Below are 25246 nucleotides of genomic sequence, written 5' to 3' on the forward strand. Positions count from 1 at the left end.
TTTTATTTACTTTATATATGAAAAATACACTATGAAAAAACTGATTATAATGTGGTATAAACTTCAGTGCACTTCTTAAGAATAAAAATCATTTGGGAGAAATTGCATATGTAATAGATGATCAAAAGATAAAGTGAGCAAACTGAGCTCCAAATGGTAGCTCTAACGGCCAAAGTTAACGCTAACGATAACATCACACAAGTCTCCTCGCTTTGCTCTCTGCTGCAGTTCTGCACGTACTTTCTATTTTTGTACATGGTTGGCTGGATACTTTCATAGCTTCTTTCTTCGGTCTCATTGGGCACCAAGAACCATCTTCTTGGAATTTGATCTCATCCACATCAGAACAGTCATTGAGAATTTCCATAAAAAGCCTATAAACCAAGTAAGAAGTACAGAAATGTAATCAAATGGCTCTGTTCAAAGGTGAAATAAAGTAACACATTTTACCTTGGAGACAAAAGTAATGCTTTTTGTTTGTTTTGGCCCTAGGCTTTAGCTGTTTAACCGGCAACAAAAGAGTTAAGTGACTTATTGAATATCACATTAAAAATCAGTGATTAAACAGAAATAGACACCTGGAGCCTTCTTGCTGGGATTGGCAGTAAAGAAACCACCCTCAGGGACTTCCCTGGTGGTCCAGTGGTGGTAAGTCGGCCTTCCAGTGTGGGGGACGCGGGTTCCATCCCTGGTTGGGGAGCTAAGATCCCACGTGCTGTGGGGCAACCAGGCCTGTGCACCACAACTACTGAGATTGCACACCTCAACAAGAGAGCCCACGTGCCTCCAACTACAGAGCCCATGTACCCTGGAGCCCGCGCACCACAACTAGAGAGAGAAAGCGTGCACTCCACAACTAGAGAGAAGCCCATGCACTGCAACGAAGAGCCTGTGTGCTGCAAAAAAAAAAAAAGATCCCACACGCCACAACGAAGACCCAACGCAGCCAAAAAAAAAAAAAAAAAAACCCTCAACATAACACATAAACCAAACATAAAAATTCTTGTACAAAAAATCATTTATAAGCTTAGTATCAAGAAAAAAGGATTACAGTGGTGGGGAAAGGAAGTAGAGCTAGGGACACAGAAGAAGTCTCAATAAATTTAAAATAACTCAGCATACAAATTATGTTCTATGATCAAAATGAAATTAAATTTGAAATGTCTTCAGAAAAATACCTGGAAACTAAACAAAACAACCCATGAGACAAAGATAACATTAAAATAATCAGAAATTACTTTGAACTGAATGGAAATGAAAATATAATACAATCTTTAAGATAGTTTAAGGTACTACAATCTTTAAGGTAGTTAAAGCAGTACAATCTTCCTATATTACAAAAGGACTCAAATCAATAACCTCAGCTTCTACCTAAATGAAACTAGAAAAAGAAGAGCAAATTAAAGTGAAAGTAACCAGAAAAGGAAAATAACAAAGAACAGAAACAAATGAAATAGGAAAAAAATAAAATAAAATAGAGAAAAATCAATGAAACCAAAAGCAGGTACTTTAAGATCAATAAAACTGACAAACTTCTAGCCAGACTTAGGCTCACTCAGAAAGAAACAGATAACCCAATGAGCACTGTGTCTATTAAAGACATTTGTAAAAACTTTACCACAAAGAAAATTCTAGGCCCAAATGTCTTCACTAGGAAATGCTATCAAATATTTGAGGATTCATGATACCACCACTTCCCGGCTCCCTATATAAGGCCAGCATTACTCTGATACTAAAAACAGACAAAGACAAAACAAGAAAACAACAGACCACTCTCTCTCATGAACTTTAGCAAAACAAACCCAACAATAAATATAAAAGATAACAAATCATGACCAAGTGGGATTTATCTCCAGAATGAAAGGTTGTTTAATATTTGAAAGTCAATCAATGCAAATCATCATGTCAACAGACTAGTCAGTTCAAGACAGCAGGACAAAGATATAAAACGCATCCAGATTAAAAAGGAAGAAGTAAGACTGTATTTATTCCTAAAATATTACTGCCTATACAGAATATCCTATGTTCTATAACAATGCTATTCGAACTACAAAACGCATTTAGTAAGGTTTCAAGATAGAACATACAAAAATCAACTATATTTCTATATAATACAACTAAAAATATAAAAAACAATACCACATCAGAAATATGAAACAATGGGATAAATCTGACATAAAGCATACAAGACCTATATACTGAAAACTACCAAACATACTGAGACCTAATTAACTAAATAGATATAGATCATGTTCATGGATCAGAAGACTAAATACTATGAACTCACCCTTAACTTATCTATAGATTCAACATTATACAAATCAAAAACCCAGATTTGTTTTCTAATTGACAAGCTGATTCTAAAATATGCAATGAAATGCAAAAGATCTATAATTGTCAAAATAATTTTGAAAAAGAATGAAGTTAGAAGTCCCACGTTACCCTGATTTCCAGACAGTGCAGTACTGACATAAATATAGACAAATCAATGGAACAGAATAAAGTTCAGAGATAAATCCACATATACATGGCCAACTGATTTTTGAAAAGAAGGTGCAAAGGCAATTCAATCAGGAAAATACAATCTTTTCACCAATGTGGCAGAACAACTGCATGACCATATGCCAAAAACAAAAATGAAGCTAAAACCCTGCTTCTTATCTCATACCATATACAAAAATTAACTTGAAGTAGATAACAGATCTAAGTATAAAATTAAACTATAAAACTTCTAAAGAAAGCAAGGAGAAAATTTTTGTGACCTTAGGTTAGGAAAAAATGTCTTAATATGATATCAAAAGCACAGTACATAAAAGAAAGCCTTGATAAACTGGCCTTAATCCAAGAACTTTTTCTCTTTGAAAGACACTATTAAGAGACTGAAAAGAGGAAATGGCAGAAAACATTAGCAAACTACAGATCTGATAACGGACTTACATCCATAATATAAAAAGAACTATCAAAACTCAGTAATATGGAAAACAAACAACCCAACTGAAAAATGGGCGAAAGTTTAAGCAGTCACTTCACCAAAGATGACACACAGATGGCAAATAAACACACAAGAAGATGCTCAATACAGTCATAAGCGAAATGCAAATTAAATCCACAATGGGGTTCCACCATATACCACTAGAATGTCTAAAATTAAAAAAACTAACCATACCAAATGTTGATGAGAACGTGGAGCAACTGGAACTCTCATATACTGCTAGTGGGAATATAAAAGAGTACAACCACTTTGGAAAACAGTTTGGTAATTTATTAAAAAATTAAGCACACACCTAGTATGTGACCAGGGATTCCACTCGTAAGTACTTACCCCAGATAAATTAAAACATCAGTCCACACAAAGACTTGGACATGAATGTTCTTAGCAGCTTTATTTGCAAGAACCCAAAACCAGAAGGAACGCATCAACAAGTGAATTGATAAACTGTGGGATATCTGTACAATGGAATGCTATTCAGGAATAAAAATGAACAAACTATTGGTACATGCAGCAACGTGGACAAATCTCAAAGCAAGCATACTGAATAAAAATAAGCTGGACAAAGGAAGCAGACACTTTATAATTCTATTCATACAAAATTCTAGAAAATCCAAAACAGTCTATAGAAACAGAAAGCATATCACTGTTGACTGAGGATACAGTGAAAGAAAGAGATTAGAAAGATACATGAGAAAACTTCAGGTAGGACAGATATATTCATTATCTTATTGTAATGATATTACAGGTGTATACTGGGTCAAAATGTACCAAGTTGTACACTTTAAATATGGGCAGTTCTTATACCTCGATAAAACTGATAAAAACGAATAAGGAGAAATGCCACCTTCATTGGAATATGTAATACTTTAAATATGTATTTTCCCTAATTATATGAAAAACATAATTCCAATCAAAATCCAAACAGGACTTCTTTGTGTAATTTAAGGATGCTTTTATTCAAGTGAATATGGCAAACTGTAATAACAGTCAAGAAAATTCTGAAACATATGGCCTAAGAGATATTAATGAATAACAGAAATCCAATAATTAAAATAGTTTTGTACTGGCCAATACTTTGATCAATGGCACAAATACCAGTTCAGAAATGACACTTGAGTACAAAAAATGTTTTAAATGATGGAGGCAGTGTCTTAAGCCCATGGGAGAGATTATTCATTAAGTGTTGGTGAGATTACTGACCAGCCTTCAGGTGGAAGGGTGGAGTAATGGGATCACCTATTCGCTACCCTAAAGTTTCTCCCCTATCCCCAATTTTTTCACATAGTTCCATTCTTTACCTTCATAGCACTTAACACAATATGCAGTTCTTTGCTGTCTCCCACTCTGGAAGTGCCCTGTTTACCATTTTAGATCTAGTATCTGACACACAGCCAGTATTTAATAAGTATTATATTGAATGAATTCATGAAGGAATGCATGATGGAATAAAGAACTGTGTGAATGGAAGGCGGAAAAAAAATATAATCTTAAAAGTACCTGACAAAAAAAACAAGTGAATGCTCCTACAAAATCTCTGGGACTTTATAAAACACATTAAAGACAGAAAACCAAAATGAAGAGACAGACTTGATGGAATAAAAATTTAAAGTTTCTGAATGAGAAAAATGTCACAATACAATCAGAAGGCAAACTGGGAAAATATATTTAGCACATGTAAACAGAGAAATTAATATTCTCAGTATATAATGAGCACTTATAAGTCAGTGAGAAAAAGATGAACCACACAGGAAAAAAAACATTAAGAGGCAATTCATAAAAAGTATTATAACAACCAATATATGGATGAAGATAATAATTGATAATTGTTGATAACTGATAATTCTTACAATACAAGAAATAAAAATCAAAACAATTAAGATATCTTTTCAACTAGGAAACTAGTAAAGACATTTTAAAAATAAGATTTAATATGACAAGCTTAGTAAGAAGACTGAGAAGCAGGCTTCCAATACACTACTGGCAGGAGAGTGAAACGACAACTAGGAGAGTAAAATCGTTTACTCCTCCTGGGAGGCATCTTGGTAATAAATAGTAAAAGTCTTAAAGTTATATATTCTCTTTTATTCAGCATTTCAATTTCTAAGAGCTTAAGGAAAAACCCATAGACATAAACGAGCAAACAAAAGCTTCAAAAATGTTCATATCACAAGGTAAAATAGAAAGAGTGGCAACCATGTAGGCAATAATATTGGGTTGGCCAAAAAGTTCTTTTGGGTTTTTCCGTAAGATCTTACGGAACTTTTTGGCCAACCCAATAGGAAAAACAAACAAACAAACAACCGCTTAAATGATTAGTAGTGTACCCACAATGGAACATCAAGTATTTAGGAAACACACCCTAAAATATTAATGGGCAAAGGGACATGACATATGCAACTTAATTCTCAAATGGTTCAAAAGGTTTCTGAAAATAGTAATAATCATCATCTCTTTCTCTCTATATACAAACATGCACACACCAAAAATACCTACACATTAAGAGGGAATGTGACAAAACAAATACAGCAGAATGTTAACAACTAACACATTGTGCTACACTGCAACTTCTTGCTAAGTTTGAAATTATTTCAAAGTAAGTAAAAAGTAAACGTTTACAGAGAAAAAAGTTCCATCACTCTTCATTGTCTCATTCCTCTCTACAGTAATACTCTTTTCAAACTGAAAAAAATGCCAAACTATCTTTAAAGATCTAGGATATTTTTCACTCTATAGAGTGAAAATCATGATGTATATACACATCATTATGCAGAGAGTGATTTCAATCTTTTTAATACATCAATAACAAAATCATCACCATAGGGTGGGATGTTGATGATTTTATTTTAATCTTTTAATTAACTGTATTTCCTAAATGTTAATAGGGGTGCATGGATGATATATGCAATATGTTTTAAACAGTGTTACAGGAAAAAAAGGGTACCTCATTTACTAATAATTAGTTTATATAATTTTCCTTAATTCTGACATATGCAATATGACATGAGAGATAATGCTTAAGCGTTTGGGCTCCAGAGTCAGAAAAACCTGGAAGTGAATTCTAGTTTTAAACTTACCAGCTGCGTAACACAACTCTATCTACCCTACCACTTGCTCTGCGGTTTTACACAGACCTGGTTGCTCTTCAAGAAGTTCTAGGTAAGCAAAATGACATCACTAAGTGGATTTTACCCTTTCCTATGGACAATGAAATATGATCATGAAAAGCAAAAAGAAAAGGAAGCTACTCACCCTCTTGTCCCCAACATAAATAATATTATAAAGATAAAAGGGCCACTAACTACAGTTTAGAAATAAGATTAAGTATAATTAAGTATTATGTTGGGATATACTTACCCGTCTAAAATTAGACTTTCATAGGCAGCTTTTTTGTCACACACAGGACAAATCCAGGTGGGCTTCTTCTCATTCATTTGCAGATAAAGGGCAGCATCAAAGCACTGTAGATGTGTACAAGTCACTGCACGGCATGGGATTGTCAGCCTCATTTTTCCTAACTATAGGACAGGGAAGACAACATGGGAAATCATTTCAGAAAAGAGAACAAAGCCTCAAAAGTCATAAAAACGTGAAGAAGTCATACGACACTAACAAAATGAAAAAGAAACTAAAACCAGAATTTATTTCCATCAAGATTGCTATATATTTTATTTGTATTCACTGAAGGACCTATAATTTTTAAAAGACCATCTCACTTTTTGAAAGTAGGTAAAACTTGTAAATTTACAGGTAGGAAAAGATACATATACAATGAAAACATGTCTCTTTCTCATCTCTTCCCCTATTTAGAGGGAACCACTGTTATCCATCTCTTGCATGTCCTTTCACAGATGTTCTATGCATAATCAAATGTGTATTTTAAAAAACATTTTCCCAGATATGGTGGCATGCAATTCACACAATTCTGTACTTACATTTAAACTGTCTCCAATCTCATCACTACAAATAATGTTGCAATAAATAGCTATAGGATAAATTCCTAAAAGTAAACTTTTTGAGTCAAAGAAAAAGTGTATGTGTGATTTTTGTCACAATGACAAACTATCTTCCACAGAGGTTACCTACTGATTTACGCATATACATGTATTAACGTGCTTGGTTCCCCTCGACCTTGTCAATATAGCGCTATTGAATCCTCTGACCTCTGCCAATCTGATAGGTGAAAAATACCCCACTGTAGTTTTGGAATACACTTCTCTTGTTATAAGTGAAGTTGAACTGCTGCTGCTGTTTTTTTTTTTGTTTTTTTTTTTTTACTTCTAAGGGTCATTTGTGTTTCCAAGAACTGTCTATTCATAACCTTTTCTCATTTTCCACTTGGTTATTTATCTTTGGTTACCTATATTAATCAGCCTCATGTATGTGATATGAATTGCAAATACATTTTTATATACTTTTTTTCACTTTTGTATAAGCACATATGTTGATGTTTCAATATACTCATATAACCTAGTACTCTGTTCAATTCTTATTCCAATTGGTAGAGGAATACCAACATCAAGACATATATAACATCCAGATTAGATCAGATCAAGTTTTTCTGTAGAGCCTTTTGAACCTCCCTGTATACTCCCTTTATAGAAAAGATCTCAGTTTATAACCAGCTCTCTTATTCTGATAGAAAATCTGTTTCTCCCACTACACTCTAAGCCCCACAAGGTCTATGTCACTGTTCACCGCTGTAATCCAAGTGTCACAACACAGTACCAAGCACGCAGCCTATGCTCAGTATTTGTCAACCAGACGGTAGAATGAATGGAGAGAGTGGGTAAGGGGCAAAGAGAAAGAAAAGGAAGAAGGAAAGACTTCTTTATTTGCATTATAAAGTCTAGAAGAAGTCACAGCTAAACTATAACACTGTTAACTCTGCCTGAGGGGTAGGATTTTTAGAATGTTCCTTTTTTTTTTTTCTTTTGGTTTATCTGTAATTTCTTTCTGCTAAAATGAACATTTGGTTATTTTATAATTTAAAAAGAAAATAATTATCCAACTCATCATTATAGCAGTAACTAATGCTTATATAGTTGTACCTACATGTAAGGTATCACGTTGAATACTTTACATTAATCTTCGTGACACTTTACATTTTAACCTAACAACTACACTATACAGTTGATATATATTATCATCCCCATTTTATAATGAGGAAATAGGCAAAAAGAAGCTAACTTGACTAACATTACAAAGTTAGAAAGTGGCAGAGTCAATATTTGAACACAGATGCTCTAACTCCAGAGTCCATACTACCTGTAAGTGTCTAGGATTCTAAAAGAGATTTTGGAAGTTACAGTGATTCATGCAAGTATGTGGCACAATTTAACTATTTAAGATGGAAAAAAAGTGAGAAAAGAATGTGAGGCACACATTCTCGAGGATCATGCCTGCAGAGTATCTGGGCTCTTCTTTTTTTCTGGATAAAGGTTAGATAATCACCTAATTTTATGAGAAATATATAAATTGTATTTGCATATTCTTCAGGTTTTTATTTATCCATTCTCTTTCAAGTCCTAAGTGCAAATATTAAAGTGATTTCCAGGAGGGTGGTAAATAAGACAGCTACATTTATGCTCCAAAATTAGCAATAAATCATAATACAATTGTGAAGGCAAAAAAAAAAAAAAAAAAAAAAAAAAGAATGTGAGGCAATTTCTCTTCTATGATATTTGCCTCTATAGTTTCCCTTCCTTTAATAATGAATTATCCCTTAAGTAATGTAGAATCTTACAGCATGCTAAAGACTTTTATGTAAATTTCATACAATTCTCATAATAACCCCATGACTCCAAAAGGACTAGTATCTATATTTCTATTTCTGAAATGAAGATGCTGAGGCTACAAGAGGCTAAAAACAATACAGTCACTAAGATGCAGTTGCTAGAGCTATAACACAAATCTAAATGTTTTTCACTTTCATAAAGACATTCCTAGTTTTACATTATACATGGCTGTAGTTTTTGGTTTTACTTATCTACCTTTTCCTACTTTGCTAAGAGTTTTTGTTCTATAGGAATGGATGTTGACTAAATATCTATTTAGCACCTAATGAGATGATCAGAGGATTTTTTTTTTCTTTTTCAATTATTATTATAGATAATTTCAACAGATTTTCTAATATAAAACTATATTTGCATTCCTAAGAGGCATCCCTTTGTTATCACATATTATCCTTGAAAAAGAGTACTGGATTCTACTGGCTAGTGTTTTATTTAGGACTTTTCCATCATTGTTTTTTTTACATAATCCATGTTGGGAAACAACCCAAATAATCACTAAAAAAGGTTGGAAAAAAATAAGCTGTACCATACCAATTCAACAAAATACCTAGAGTGGTTAAAATCAGATCTAGACATATTAATATATTTAAGATATACCGTTAATTTAAAACAGTAAACCACTGAACAGTATATATAGCACAATACAGTTTTTTCCAATAAACATACACATGATTATAAACAGAGTTAAATCTAGAAAGATAGATATCATGTTATTTAAAATGTTACTTCTGAATAGGTTTTAGTAATTTAAAATTTTCACTTTTGTTTTATTTGAACAACTGTATAATAAAGTAGGTATTATTTGTCAATTTTTTGGATTTGTTTCTTTAAAATAATGCTCTATCTAACTCAACCTACTATGGTTTTTTTAGGCAACCAGTTCTCAAACTTTTGGTTTCAGAATCCCTTTACACTCTTCAAAATTGAGAACCTCCAAGAGCTTATATGCATGTAAGTTGCATTTACCAATATTTATTGTATTAGAAATTAAGAGACATTTTTAAAACACAAGAATACACAAGAACACATTCCATCAGCCATCAGAGCAACGACATCAGCCCCTGTCAGGTAACCCCTATCAAATATCACTGTCTACTCATGAGAGAATGAGAGCAAGAAAGGGACAAATTGTGTCCTAGTATTATTATAAAAATAGTTTTGACTTTCTGGACCTCTTCAAAGAGTCTCAGGGATCCCCAAGTACCCTTGGGCCACAATTTGCAATCTGCTGCTTTTTTCTTTTTCTTCCTCTTCTAGGCCATTCTCATCTCTCCTGTTACTGCTTTAGAATTTCCATAGCATAAAGAAACAAAAACATTCAGGACTACAGAAGTTGCTGATCCTAAATTTAATGCTACTCTAGTGTCTTACAAGAGCTAATGAACATTTCCCAAGTTAAAAAAGCATTTATTACTAACTGGCAAAATCTGACCGATTTCCTAATACTAATTATGGAATGTTAATAAAAAAAGATTTGAATGTGCTGAATTCTATTTAGTCAGATGATGGCACTGTTTTGAAATGTATTGATTTTATGAATAAAATGGTATCTAACACTGTAATGCAGCTTTTTTTTAAATCAAATATTAAGCAGGTAGTATCTAAATTGATTTTTACTTCATTATAGACTAATTAGTATCTGTCTAAAGAAAGAGTAGGTATAAGCAAAAATGGCTCAAATCAGTGGTTCCAAACTATTTGTAGAAGCAGTACCTTTTTTTAAAAAAACTTGAGTCAGAATCAAACAAGACATAAAATCAAACCTATTTCTCTTTTCTATCCTGGGGCACCCACCTAGCCTACCTCTGCAGGACAGTCCAAAAATCACTAGCTAATATCACTAAGATGGAACTCCGATGTAAAATTCAGATACTGTGTTCAAAAATTTAATTATACACACTCAATCAGATCCCTCTTCAACAGCTGTCGTAAAATTACCTTCCTTAGGTCCCAAGGACAGAGGTTTTGGACTGTGCTCTCACTATCCAGATTCATGTCTACTTCAAATCACTTTACAAACCATATTGTGAAATAGAACACTTCTCCCACCACCTTAAGCTATCATTTTCTCTCATTTTTGCCTAATTAACCCATGGTTCACCACTTACCCTTCCAAACGCCTGTGATCCTTTTTTTCTTCTCCGTTTCCCATCAACACCCCAGATCCTGTGTTATTTCCACAGTCAGCTGGCTACACTCCATCCATTCTGCTATCTTCAACTGATACTAGTATTGTCTCTGCCTCTAAAACTACTTTCATCATCTAACTTCTGTCATCTATCTGTTAAATTTGATCAAAACACTTGTGTTTGGTTTTCTGATAACATAGATCACATCTTATCGTTAGCAACCCAACGTTAGGTTAACACTAGTATAGTCTGAAGAGTACCATTCACTCTTTTCTTAGAAAGTGCTCTGAAAAAATCAGGTAGGATGAATACTGAGGAAAGCTCAAAAGATAGTCTCAGAAACAGATCTGTTTTCACTTGTAAGCAGAGAAAGAAAACATTTAATGAACTTAAAACAGAAACTTGTTACTTCATTTCTTCAAATAATTGAAATGTTAATTTTCTTAAAACTGTCAGTTTTATTAAAATTGACACATGTGAAAGGAACTACTCCCTATTCTTATATAGAAGAAATCCTAACCACGCCAATATACCACTTTCACTATTTTGAATGTCCAAGAATCCAATAGTTTGGTTATTGCTTTGTTTTTGTTGTTGTCATGTAGAACAGCACAGTGTTTGAAGGAAAAAATGGAAAAAAAATTTAAAAACCAGTTCCAAGACAGTAAGACTTACAGAAAATGGAACTATGCAAACTGTACAACTCCTCAGGTAAATTGTGTAGAAGCGCTTTCTTCCTGATAGAATAGTTTGACATACTAAAACAAAAAGGTGACGTGAGTTCCCTTCCCAAATAGTGGCTGTGCTTAGAATATAGCCAGCAATGAACATTTGCTGAATATACTAGGGTTAAACCATAAGAAACTTCCAATATCCAAACTGTTTTTGACCAACAAAATGGCAATTTCATGTGTTCCAATTTAATAGCAATCTTAACATGAGAAGGAGGAAAAGGTACTGTGAAGAAATGAACTCATGCCCAGCTTGTGAGTAGAGGAGGTCCCAAGCCCCTCTAGGGCCCCTGCCACCACCTCAGGGCATTAATGTCCTCCTGCAGACCTTCTCTGTGTTTCATAAACACATGTTCCCGATTTCGAAGCAATCCCAATTTCATGTTAAGTCTATCCCTTTTCAATAAAGGTAAGTTAAAGTTAATGATAACAAATAATAAAGCTTTAGAAAGAAAGATATCTGCTTTCCCAAATAGAGAGGTAGACTTATAATCAGGATATTTATAGTTTTGGCCCCATGTGGCAATATGGTACATTGTCTTATAAGAGAACTGGAATAATGTCAGAAGACCAAAGTTTATATCCTTGTTCTACTACAAACTAACTGTGTGATTTGGGTTAGCCAACCCCTTTCAGTCTCAGGTTCCTCATCTGCAAAATGGGAACAATTCCATACAGGCTTGCTAATAAGACAATATAAGGAGCACATAATAGGAACTCAACAAATTATTCCCTTCTCTGACACAATTCTCTTTCCATTTAAAAAACTTTATGTTTCTCACAATGGTAGCTGGTCACCAAATGCCTCCCCCCGGCAACTATATTATAAATTCCTAATTCCATACTTTTCTCATAAAGTTCCTCTCATCTGGAAAGGGTCCCCTCCAAGAGTAGTGATTTTAAAGAAGCCTTCATCCACTATTCCTGACCTCGCCTATCAATTAGCATTTATTAGGTCCTAATAACTTTATTGCTATTTTTCAATACCGTTTATATTCTGATAAAAGGAGCCAACTCTCTAGATATGTTCAGTATTAGCTGTGGATTATCTATAATTAACAGTGACAGATTATTCTGAACCTAAAGCTCTCTTTCCTCTTTGATGCAATATCCTTTTACATCTCTTCTTGCTTAGTCATTGCCTGAAGAACGTTTGCATTCTTTGGAATTATAATGCTTAACCATGAAGATCCCTGAATGGGAAAACGAAAAAAGTTCAAAATTCTATAATATACCATTCATTCACATACTTACTTTTATAGGAAAACTAGTAATTTATAAAAAGTAAGATGCCCCAGAATGTTTTGTTGCTTTACTTACAGGGCACATCAAGGACACCCGAAGGCTAGTGGTAGCAATTTCACTATCAGGATCCGCAGTAAGTTTTTCTTTAACTTTAGAAGGAGGGAAAATCAATAATAAAAACACAGTTTAAAAAATTAATTGTGACATATGAACAGAATTATAGAAATATATATATCATCTTATTTAAAGTTTCCCAAACACTTCAAATAGATCAAGAAACTACAAAAACAAAACAAAACAAAATATTAAGTATTAATGTATTGAAAACACAACCATACTTCCAGTATTAGGTTAAAGAATTACAAACTTACAAACTCTAGATGACATGTTTAATTGAATTTTTAAAATTTCTTTTTAAAAGTAAAATTGCAGGTGAGGAAGAGTTTCCAAGCAGAAAGCTGTTTTAAGACTTAAGAACAATACAACAATTAGGAAAGGAACTTGGAAGGCAGCTATCCTCTGAGCTTCAATGCTTTTCTAAAACACATTCATGACTGTTTTAATTTGGGAGTACTGGTAATTTCCAACAATTGTTAAATTTGTGAACAGAAAAGGTAAAATATTCTTATACTTCCTTTAACTATTGAAAACTACTATGGATGTGGGAATGTCTGTGATCTTAATCATCACGTAATGTATACAAGTTATTGTCTATACAAGCTAATGAAGACATACACCGCCTTCAGATGCCTAATTCTCAACACCACGATAGGGAGAACAGTACTGGAAGTAGAGACAGTGGAACCTGAGTGGGGTAAAAAAAACTATGGAAGAGCTTCCATGGCTTTCAGCTCTAGGCAGGAAGATCAATACTGTACTGTTTGAGATGAGAAATGGCTTGAGTATAAGAAACAAAATACCATTTCAACAGCCCTGCTTGGTTCCCTTTTCAACCTATAGATCCTCTTCTCCTTTCTGGTTCATTCAGTGATATGGGAGGTAACTGGGAGAAAAATATTCTCTTTCCCAAAAAAAAAAAAATGTCTTGTTCAATTAACTTCAATTACTGTACTGAATTATTTACAGTTTGGGTTAAGACTTTTTTTCTCTACCTATTATTATACAGTATGAAAGCTAAGTACAAAATAAAACATCTCAGAAAGCAAATATTATTGTTGATGGATATCAACATTTCTTTTGCAAAAAGACCTTTTTTAGTTAGAAGTTTTTAAATGTACATCACACTACACACCGGAGGTTTTGAAGACTTGTATTCCTATTCTCAAGTCAACGTAGGCATCAAAACTGCCATCAACCTGACATTTACCTAAATAACTTCTTATGAAAAGGTGAAAAATCAGATTAGTTGAGATTTAAAATTAATCCTCTTGGGAGTGGTTTCTAAGAGAAGGGCTTTTCAATTCATATGGCTCCATTCTTAGAGTATTTTTAATTCATAATTCATTTTAGGTTTCTAATAATTGTTCCCAAATTGTTCCTGTATGGAGGTATATGTGAGGCTTTTAAAAGTTCCACTTAAAGCATCTCATATGCTCAGTCTTACAAACATTACTTACTTAGTGCTCTGGAATGATCAGGGTTTCTAATACCTTTCATTTTTAATCTCTGTAATAACATGGCTGATGTGAGCTGTCGTACAAGATATACAGACATGGAGTAATTCTACAAAGAAAGATAATCTGTATTAAAGATGAGAGATAATAGTCTATTTACATAAAACACTTGTCTAAGAAGCTCTGGTTCCTAAAACTAACATTCAAAATAACTTCCACAGGACGGTCAATGACTGGGAAGGGAAAATAATCAACTCAGCTACTTTAGGGAAGATGAACGCTTCATCATCTCAGTGATTGAGAGATTTCTCAATCACTTATAACTTTAAAACATCTATGTGAAAGATAAAATGGCTCCGATCAGTGGTTTTCAAACTGTGTTTCTAACTTAGCAAAACTGGTGCTTTAGGGGCCACCATGGTATAAATGAGAATGCGCTCTCCCATGCCCACTTCTAACTAGAATTTTCTGTTTTTATGTAATGGGGCTCTCATAATATATTCATTGAAAAATGAGTTCCACTGCAGAAACAAAGTTCAAACACCTGTGGTCTAAATTAACACTTCACATCCAGAGTTCCACAGTTCTAATTCTGGCAGACACTTGTTACATGGCCTTAGGCAAATCACTCATATGAACCCAAAATCAGCTTTTGAGAAAAAATTTGACAATTAATTCCTGTTCCCAAACGGGCATTTTACTAGGGAAGGGGAAGCTACTACAGTATATAAGACACATGAAGAAACTATAAAAATCAAAAAGACGAGGCCAGAAAATAATAGCATCCAATCCCATACTCTCTTAGATCTGGCACAAAGGAACTTTCATTAGCTATTTATAAAGCTATGAAGAGATGATATACAATTTTACCTAAATGCTAAAAACCTACTTTACCATTTCATTACATTCATTCACTCAATCAATTCTACAAGAAATAAAATACTTTTAACAGTTGCCAAACCAAATACTTTAAATATCATTTTTAATGTCCTGTAACAGTCCTTTCAAATATCTGAATACCCACTATAGTGTGCAAATTTAAGTCAATTAATCATTATAATTGCAAGGAAAGAATATTATTCCCATTATGTGGCAAAAAAAAACCCCACACCTGCCAGGCCTTCAATGTCTGCAATCTTTTACTCAAAAAATCTGTAAGTTCATAATCATTTCAAAAAGATATACTACTCTTCTGTTCAAATTCCCCTCACTAAGCTTTAAAGCATTAATACTTGCTCAGTTAACAATGTCCCTTATATTTGCATATAACACCCATTCTCGAGATTTTATTTATTCTTTATAATAAGCAGGCCTCAGGGAATTAAGCAATTTGGCCAAAATCAAACAATTTGCCAACTTGGGACTAAGCCAAGTTTTCCCAAATCCTTATCCAGTGCTTTACCACTGTACATTCAGTTCACACAAATAAAAAATATTAGGGATCAGTGTCTTATGATAAAAAAAAGTTAGAGTAAAAATTCAGAAATGAGAGCTCAAGAGAACAATCATTAAAGAGATCCTAATGTCTGTACAGTCAATACAAAAATATTCTTTATATCCGGCTCTGCAATTACCTTGGTGATAAAACCAAATAATTCTGGCTACAAACATGACTCAACTTCTCCTTCTACAAATAGAAATACTATCCTTTATTTCTATGAAACAGCAACATTAAAGCTGATGTTCAGAAGTTAACTGAAATCTCTTGCCATTCTATTATTTCAGTTATATAAACAAGCAGTTCTAAAATGGAAATCCCTTGTTGTATTAATCAGTATCTCATAATTGACAAAACGCATTTTGAGACTAAGCATCAGCAGAAACCCAGGTTCATCAACCTAAAAATACAGAGGAAATAATATAAATCTAAGTAAATATTTTCATATGGATGCCCACATGTTATTTGAAGTATCAGCTGTTCATATACAGGCTGGAACAGATTATTTCTAATCACAACATGAGTACATTTAACCAAATGTTAATCTTCTCCAAAGCCTGAGAAAGCTTTCTTTGTTCCTCTTCAAAAATATATAACATTACCCCAAATTCCCAGTTTCTTAAAATACTACTTAAACACACATAAACACAATTGTGATTAACCATTAACTTAAGAAATACTGTAATGATACTTATTTCCTTTCTAAGAAAATAAAGAGATGATACTCAGGAAACCTTAAAGTTTTAACCTTGAAAATCTCTGCATCTCTACCCTGAACTGAAAATTACTGCTTTTTGGGGTTACAAACAGAAAACTGAATGAGCTGGAGCTAGTAGCCTAAGAAAAGACAAAGTAAATCAACACCTAGTGGGAACACTTTCATGCTACCCAGAGAAAAGAATCTTTACCTTTCCAATTTCTGACGCCCAAGAAATGGAAATCTGGTTTGGCACAGCTGAGGATAATCTAACTAAAGATGTAATATTCAAAGGGCGTCCAGGGCGCTTCTGTTCAATCCCATTTTTAGGTGGTGGTGCATAGCCCTATAACCAAGAAAGAAAAATAATTTTAAATTCTCTGTAGAGGAGCAAACATTTTCTCCAAGACGAGTACAGTATCTTGCCTAATTTCAGTCGCACTTAATTACTCTTATTTTATCCTGGAAATCACATAGTCCTCACCCTAAGGTCACCGACCCAAAAGAGGAAAATGACCTTTTAAAAATGTTACAAAATATTTCACAAATCCAGAAAAACACAACAAAAAATCCATGTTCCATTAAAATTAAAGATGCTGAGATCTTGCCATACTGACTACGAATTTTTTTCCTTTTTTTAAACAATAAAGTTGCACCTCTTTACACTGATTCATCTTAGGAGCTCTCATTCATTCAAATACTAGGGGTGAGAGAGGGAAAACGAACTCTGGAAATTAAAAAAAAAAAGCAGATCAGTGAATTTCAAAGGAATTATTAAAATCTTCTGAGTGATAAAAACGCTCTCCACTGTCTTCTCTCCGAGTAGAACAGAGATTGCCATCTTTAATACCAGGTCACGTTAACAAAAAAGAATAACCAATATTTCAATTGGCATTGAATTAGCTTGATGGCTATAATAAAACTGCTACTTATATATTTTTCTATTTTTTCTAGTCATTAAGTATTTGTTTTAAATAGTAAACAGTCTCACTTTTGATTTCACAGTACATCCAATTCTCAATTACCACAGGACTTTTCAGTTTCTGATTTTGAAAACCAATATATTTTTTAGAAAATTACAATTTCTTAACTGCGAAAACATCTACGTATTGAAAAGCACACACCATATTTCATTGAATCTAAGATGACGATGATGCAATTTATGTACCACTGAGAAGGAAAAAACAGTAAGGAAGTTAATGATACAACCTAATGTACTTTTTTTCCTGCATACATACCAAGAAAACATAAGCAAAATGAACTGGCTAACATATTCCTTTAGGATATACAGAAGAATCTTTTGAATCGTTTTTTCACTGTCATCAATGCATATGTTTTCCACATGATACTCTCCTATATGCCACCAAGAGCTCGAGCTAAAAATACTTCTTAAAATTATATTCTACTCCACAAATATCTCTCAGATTTCCTTGCAAGTCACCGACACCCTTAGACTAACTGCAAGTGTTAATGCTGACACACCCTGGATATTAAGAGAACAAAAATTTCAAATAACAGCCAGGATTCACGAACCTTCCTCGAAATGTCCTCAAGTCACTTGTTGACTGAAAAACCGAAGAAGGGCAGTTACCAGTCATGCCATGGGAATAATAACATCAGGGTTGTGCAAGTGCAGGCAACAACAATACATTACAGCTGCCACCTGATCATCAGAAACTGTTAAGACACCTCCGCATTTTAAAGATGTCAAAAATATGCACCTTGGTAACAATGAGATACAGTTTTGGTGGTATCACACAGCAGAGCCTAGGAAAACAGTCTATCGCACTAGGGAACACCTTTTGCTGCCTTGTAGGAGGTAGGATAGTGATTATTAAGTGTGAATTCCCATGATAACTTGTAATCTACAACTTGCAACAAGACTTTGAAAATCATTGAGAACTGTCTGAGCAGAGGAAGAGAAGACAAAGAGAAGAACGTAAATAACTTTCATTACACTATGGAAAAGGGAAATTGTGTGTGCGTGTGCGTGTGTAGAGGAGGATTATGCCCATCTAAAGTTGTTCAAGTGAAATAAAACAAAGAAGCAAACTCATAAGAAAGTCCTCTTATAAAGACTAGGAATTGGTTCAATGAGCAACACACACAAGGAATATCAACACCAATATCTGGGTAATTGTGAATGAAACCACTGTTTTGCCTGTTTTGGGCCTGAAAGACAATTCTGTCTTCTGGTATGTCCACTAGTACGTTAACCAAATAAAAATAATGGCACAGGGTGTGCCAAAGTGATAAAAACTCATGAACTAGTTAGACAATAAACTCTCTAAATTGGAATTTGAGACACCCAGCAACAATGCTGTTAGTTAATTTGAAAGAAGAGAGCAATAGAAGGGAAGAGAATAAAGGAGCATATAAGAATGAGGTGTTAGCAAATTCAAAACCAAATATGGTACTAGTCTTATTCACTGAAATATTTTAAATCTATTCTCTACCCCACATGACTAGTTTAATTTCATTGGTAATTCTGAGTTATCTGTATACTTATAGTCTCCCTCTGACCAACAGTATCACCTCCAGTCAACCATCAGTTACCTGATTATTGAGAACAGGATATACAGTTGACCCTTCAACAACTCGGGGGCTGGGGCACTCACCCTCCGAAAATCCAAGTATAACTTACAGTCAGCCCTCTGAATATTCAGTTCCTCTGTACCTGAGGCACATGCAATACTGTAGTATTCACTACTGAAAATAACGCAGTATTTGGACCCGAGCAGTTCAAACCCATGTTGTTCAAGGGTCAACCACAGCTGGAATTTTGTAAAATGTAAAAGCTGAGCCTTCACATATTTCTAACAATTTTCCATATCTAAAGCAAAAATAAAATTAAGTTCATCTGACAGGAGACCTTTGGAGTAAATCTAAGGCTTTCTAAATAAAGGCTGCTGGAGAGCCATTGAAAGATTTTTTCATCAGTCTCAACCTAACATTTCAACAGAAGATATACCTAAAGAACCTTTTCTGTTACATGCTCTGACAACATCCCATCTACTTGTAATTCTGACAAAAGTCGACAGTGTTGCTCCTTTAACATTTTCCCCCTAATTTTCTAATTACCATTACTACCTTAATACTACCAACATATTTACTATTTTACTTTGTATTATAAAAATTTTCAAACATACACAAGAGTAGAAAGAACAGTAAAGTACCCACCAAACCACTACAATTATCAACATGTTGTCAGTCTTGTTTCATTTGCCTCTGGCCCAACCCGAGCCCACCCCAAAATACATAACCACCCCCCCCCAAAATATATACCCCACACATATACACATTTATTTTTGCCCGAGTATTTAAATGCAAGTTCTAGACATGCCATTTGACCCATACTTTTATATGCATCTTTAAAACACCTTAAAAAAAAAAACAGTATCACGACCTTAATTTAACCATAATTTAAAAAATTGCCTATCTACTTTATATTCCAATTTCTCAGCTGCCTCAGAGATGTCTTTTATCTTTTTATTACTGAAACTTTCAAACCTATACAAAAATAGGGAAAAAAGTATAACAAACTCCCATATACCTATCATCCAATTCAATAATTTACTTATAAGCAGTTTTTACCCCCATCTCAGATTATTATATAAGGTATCCCAGACACATTACTTTATCCGTACATAGTTTGGTATATATGATGTCCTTTTACAGTTTGAATCGGAATCCAAACTTGATCCTCACAGTGTGCTCAGCTGTTTCTGAAGTCTCCTTTATTGTATATTAAAGAATACTTTTTATTCTCTCCCAATCCCTGCCTCCAATTCTACTCCTTTTCCAATGCTGCCGTTGGAGACCCCAGGGCTTCTGACCTGAAGAACGACCTTTTCTTCTGTATTAGACAGACTGCTTCCTCACAGTATGAAGGTGTGATACTCCCATGTTTTAAGCTGGTAATTAGTTGTACAGGCTTGACCAAATTCACGTTCAAATTTTCAGGCACAAAAACTACATAAGGAATGTTATGTTCTTCCTATTGTACCACTTCATGAGGCACAGAGTGTCTGTCTGCCCCATTTTCAGTGATGTAAAGGTTGATCAGTTCAGCTGATGTCGGCCTGACCCTTCCACTATAAAGTTCCGTATCCAGCTTTGACCTAATGGTTTTAGTATCCATTGATGATGGTTACCTAGATCCATTATCCGATTACAGATTACAAAAAAAACGTTTTTAAATCCATTCTTCCTTTTGCTTATATTAGTTGAAATCTTTCCATAAAGAACTTGACCTCATCAACATTTGGTTACTCTGAAATCAATGATTCTCTCCCTTAACCAGTTTTTAGAGTAATGAGTTGATGTAACCTCCAATGGTTTATTTTAGCATAATTATAAACTCTTTTATATCTTTGATAATTTTGAGTCCACTTAAGTATTATTTTTTTAGATGCCAATATTATCCCACCTCAGGCCAAGGGAATCTCTTCAAATTGGTGTGTGTGTGGGTTTCAAAAGAAGAAAATATTGACTTTACTTCAGGCCAGATTTACTGTGAGGCAGACCGTCGGTGTAACTAACATATGCAGGAAAAAAATAATATATCAGGAAAGAGAAATCCACAAACTCAGAAAGAGAATACATTGAGATAATGGCACTAGCACTAATAAGTCTCCCGCTGCACCGAGAGGAAATACTCAGGAGATCTTTGTCAGCTGAACTGTGAGCACACATCCTCTCCATGCTTTGGAATCTTTCCAAGAAATACTACCCCATGTCAACCCACCTCCACACCCCAACCTTACAGCTCCAAAGGTTCACATACATTTCTCAAAATCTGTTTAAAAGGAAAAATAATTCAGCCTCTCAAAATAACTCTCCAAGCAAAGAATTTTTCTCCCTTCTGCCCTTAAAAACATGTCATTTTCTCATTTGGCTGTCACTGTGTATGCTTGCAGTGCTTGAGTCAAAGGTGGAGGTGTGGGGAAGATTCTCAGAGGCAGTTTCACTTGTGTCTGTCCACTCTGCACTTATCGTTCTACAGGTCCTGCTATGAACTGCTTACTGCCATCCCTGTATCAAGGGACTGGAAAAATCAAGAGATAAAGGTGTTTTATAAAACTCAGCATCTTGATGTGGGTAAAACAGCACATAAACTGCTTTCATCACCATCTGACCCTTAAGAATCCAGGGACACGTTGCTATTATCAAGGTAACACCATTTCCCATTCAGTTTACTCTTCGTTCATCATGGATCCATAATGACTGCATACTGCAATAAGGTCATACACATAGACACTTGTTCCCAGACACAAATTCGAATTTATTCAGAGCTCTAATGGGAAATCCCATGACTTACTCCTCCAGGATCTGTTGTATGATAAACCAGGATCATGGGCAAGGACCACATGTCAAACTTCTCTGTGGCCTGTTGATGCTTCTTACAATTGGAACAAAGTCCCTGAAGATCTCCATGGTGGTGAAGAGCTCACTTCTTCTTCTGAGGCGGCAGTACACTCACATGATTCTCATAAATCTGCTTCATGCTAGTAAAGGCTCCATATTACATTATCCCAAACAACAGCAATTGTGGATCAAGGGGAGGTCTCAGCAGTTTTTCATCAGTTGCATGTAAATTTATGTCAACTGTTCCATAGGCGTTCACAGGGCTGAAGACGAAAAACCTGGGAAAGACTGGCATCTGGTCTTTGGGATGGTCCTATTAGGGTCAGGCAAGCTCGCCCCTGCCCCCACCATCACCCCATTGCCTTCTGTTTATGAAATCTGTTTTGAAATCCTTTGTCCTAACGCTCACCTTTCTTCACCTCCCTCACAAGTGCTCCTGGAGCCACTGCAGGACTCTGGCTCCAGAGGTGAGTGCAAGACCCATCAGACAAACGGTGTTTCACGTAGTAGCTGATGTGTTCACAAACAGCCTAGTATAAGTACTCAACGGTTAGTTAGTGCTTTTGGAAAGAAAGCAGCAGTGACTGAGTAACAATGTCCCAGAGGAAGTGCTCAACTGCCTAATTTCTTCTCTCTCAAAAGTCCTGGAAGAATGACAAATTCAGAGCTATCCATAGTGGTGCTGCAGATCTCACGGATGAAAATATTATAGCAAAAATACTGGTCCACCTGGAAAATTGTGTGGAATGGGTGTATATACATCGGTCACTATCATATTTTCTGAAGCAATGCCAGAGTTTAGGTAGAGCCTCACACATTTCAGACACGACCCCCCAGCACTGGCACATATAATACTGGATAGATCTTCAAGGTGGGTCTATAGACATCAAGAAGATCATCATAATTAGATATTTCTTCAAGGAGAATGAGAGAGTTAAATAGCAATAAAAGTCAAAGGTCAAAAGAAATCTTAGCCCATCGTGGACAAAGAAAATTGGATATGAAAAGCAATGGAAAACGTGCTATCATTCCAAAATCCCAGGTTTCCTTTGCTACACATCTGGCCACCCAGTGGCATCCTTCAGCTCCAAGTAAGGCTGCTTCTTCCCTTGGTTTAGATCGTTATATGATCCATCCAGATAAAAGACAGCTCCTGAGATCTGTTGTTGCTTATAGCCAGAAACCCAAGAGACAAAATGTCCCACCTGGGTTTGAACATGCACAAGGCTATGAAAGCATTCCTCCCCACCATATCTGCTCAGCCTCTGAAATTTCCCCTTTCATCCCCACAAAACTCTTTCGTATGATTTCAGCCTCACAGACATCTTTCAAAAAGAGTAGGCAGTGGTGCAGTATTGCTCAAGCCCTATAAAATGCATGAAACACGTTATTTCTCAGGTCTCTAAATCCACAGGCTACGTATGAGAGAAATGAGACTCGTGACAACCAAGAAGTCAGATCTTTGACTGGCAGGGTCGGCCTTGGCCATGGGCCATCTTCACTTTGGGCTTCAACTACAACCACTTGGCCCTGGTACAGCCTGCTCACAGCTGTTGCGCATATACTTATTCCAGAGACAAGTCTTGTGCCCAGCAGGAATGCTAAACAGCTGCCCCATCTCTATCTCAACAGTCACATGGCAACTGCTTTGCTGAAATGGCAGCTTAACATAATGGTAGAATCACTGTTCTCACAGCACTTCTTCAGTTAAGATACACATCCACTCTGTAGGGCTTGAAAAACAGGCCATGCTCTACTACTATTGTGATTAAGGCTTTACTTCCACACAGCTGTACCAAATTAGTAACTTAGTCCAAACCTCAGTGGAGACAGATACATAGTCCAGTTCAACAATTAATTGTTACATTAAGATTTGACTAACAGGATTTGAAGAGTCTGGAGCTATCTAACAGGTCAGAAACAGGCTATACACACTGAGAGAGTGTGTGTGTGTGTATCTCCCAGGTGCTGAAGCCCATATACTACTTCACTGCTTAAACAACAGGTTGTCAATCAAATACCACTGCATCCATCCCCCAAGTGTGTGCACCATCAAGGCTCAAGCTCAGAATCCTTAATCTCCACGTCCAGTCGCTCTCAGCAGCCTCTAACTTTCATCATCTCATACATGGCTGAGGCCCAGCTCATTCAGACATCCACTACCACACGCTGCCCTACATATGCAGGTCCTGCCCTGCCACTATGCCATTTGATATGATCTTAAAGAGTCTTTCACAGCTTCCTCGCTTCCTGGCACAAGATGCTTCAAGCTCATCTTTTCCGTCTCCCCCAAACCTGGAATCAGCCACTTCCCCAAGGAGCCATGAATCTCTCTAGTGGAAAACTGTATTTAATGCTGGGACTGTTCATTGGTCCTAAGTGATCACTATTTCTAGGCCTTGTTAGTATTTATAATAAACTTACATACAAAAGCCTTGTGAATAAAAAGCAACTTACAGGCAAAGGAAACAGCTTCCCATTTACTTTTATACAGAGACTATTGGGATAGTTATCTTCTTGAGGGCAACTCGTCTCTGCCAGGCAAAGTCTGCATCAAAGAAAAAAAAGAAATACTCTTAAATAATGTACTCAAACATGTTTATGTATTTACAAATTCAGGACTATATACATACAGTTACAAGTATAAAATTAAAGTAACAAGAAAATTTCAAACTCACCTCAACTGAACTTGGACTGTATAATCTCTCCTACCACCTGGCAAAAAATCCCTGTTGGAAAGAGAAAAAAGTTGGGTTAAGAAAACACAACTAGAATTCACAGAAACATTCTCAACAGAAAAAAGCATTATTGGTATTTTTACTCTTAGTCCTTAAAAAATGAACACTACCTTACCAATAGCACAAGGCTTAATTAAAACACTGTAGTCATGACAGCCCTCATTTGCTTAACATTTAGTCTTGTCTTTATGGCAATTTTAAAGTATTTTCAATTCATGGGAACTTTCGCAATACAAGTTTTATTTCAACAGACAACAGACTTGGTTAACAGGAAAAGGAGCATGGTTCTAAGAGTTTAATAAATTAATTTGTTTACTTACAGTGGTTCTGAAGCCTTGGCTGAGCATTCTAATCACTTGCAAATTTTGTTTTAATATACAGGCCCACACATCAGATATTCTTATTGGTTCTGAAGCACAGTCTGAGCATTAGTAGTTCTTACAACTACTCAGGTGATTCTAATAAAGAACTAGGATAGAGAACTGGTGTCTAGAGTCTCAGAACCTCTATACCACAGCAACTTCATAACTATGTACCCGAATA

The 25246-nt window shown here is 35.2% G+C and overlaps 1 protein-coding gene and 1 pseudogene across 5 annotated transcripts in view; both read right to left on the reverse strand.

The window, feature by feature from the left end:
* Positions 1–25246, reverse strand: part of PIAS2 (protein inhibitor of activated STAT 2) — a 90207-nt gene that overhangs the window by 18377 nt on the left and 46584 nt on the right. For all 5 annotated transcript variants that reach the window (XM_068562370.1, XM_068562369.1, XM_068562372.1 and 2 more), the window contains exons 4-10: positions 24644–24694; positions 24423–24513; positions 16810–16944; positions 14467–14572; positions 12965–13038; positions 6347–6507; positions 241–374 (exon numbers count right to left, since the gene is read on the reverse strand). In XM_068562370.1, coding sequence (XP_068418471.1) covers positions 241–374; positions 6347–6507; positions 12965–13038; positions 14467–14572; positions 16810–16944; positions 24423–24513; positions 24644–24694 — 752 coding nt within the window. The remainder of the gene's footprint in view (positions 1–240; positions 375–6346; positions 6508–12964; positions 13039–14466; positions 14573–16809; positions 16945–24422; positions 24514–24643; positions 24695–25246) is intronic.
* LOC137776956 (ubiquitin carboxyl-terminal hydrolase 4-like) lies at positions 23325–23994 on the reverse strand (annotated as a pseudogene).

This window comes from Eschrichtius robustus, chromosome 14, assembly GCF_028021215.1.
Source record: "Eschrichtius robustus isolate mEscRob2 chromosome 14, mEscRob2.pri, whole genome shotgun sequence".
In the NCBI taxonomy this organism is placed as follows: Eukaryota; Metazoa; Chordata; class Mammalia; order Artiodactyla; family Eschrichtiidae; genus Eschrichtius; species Eschrichtius robustus.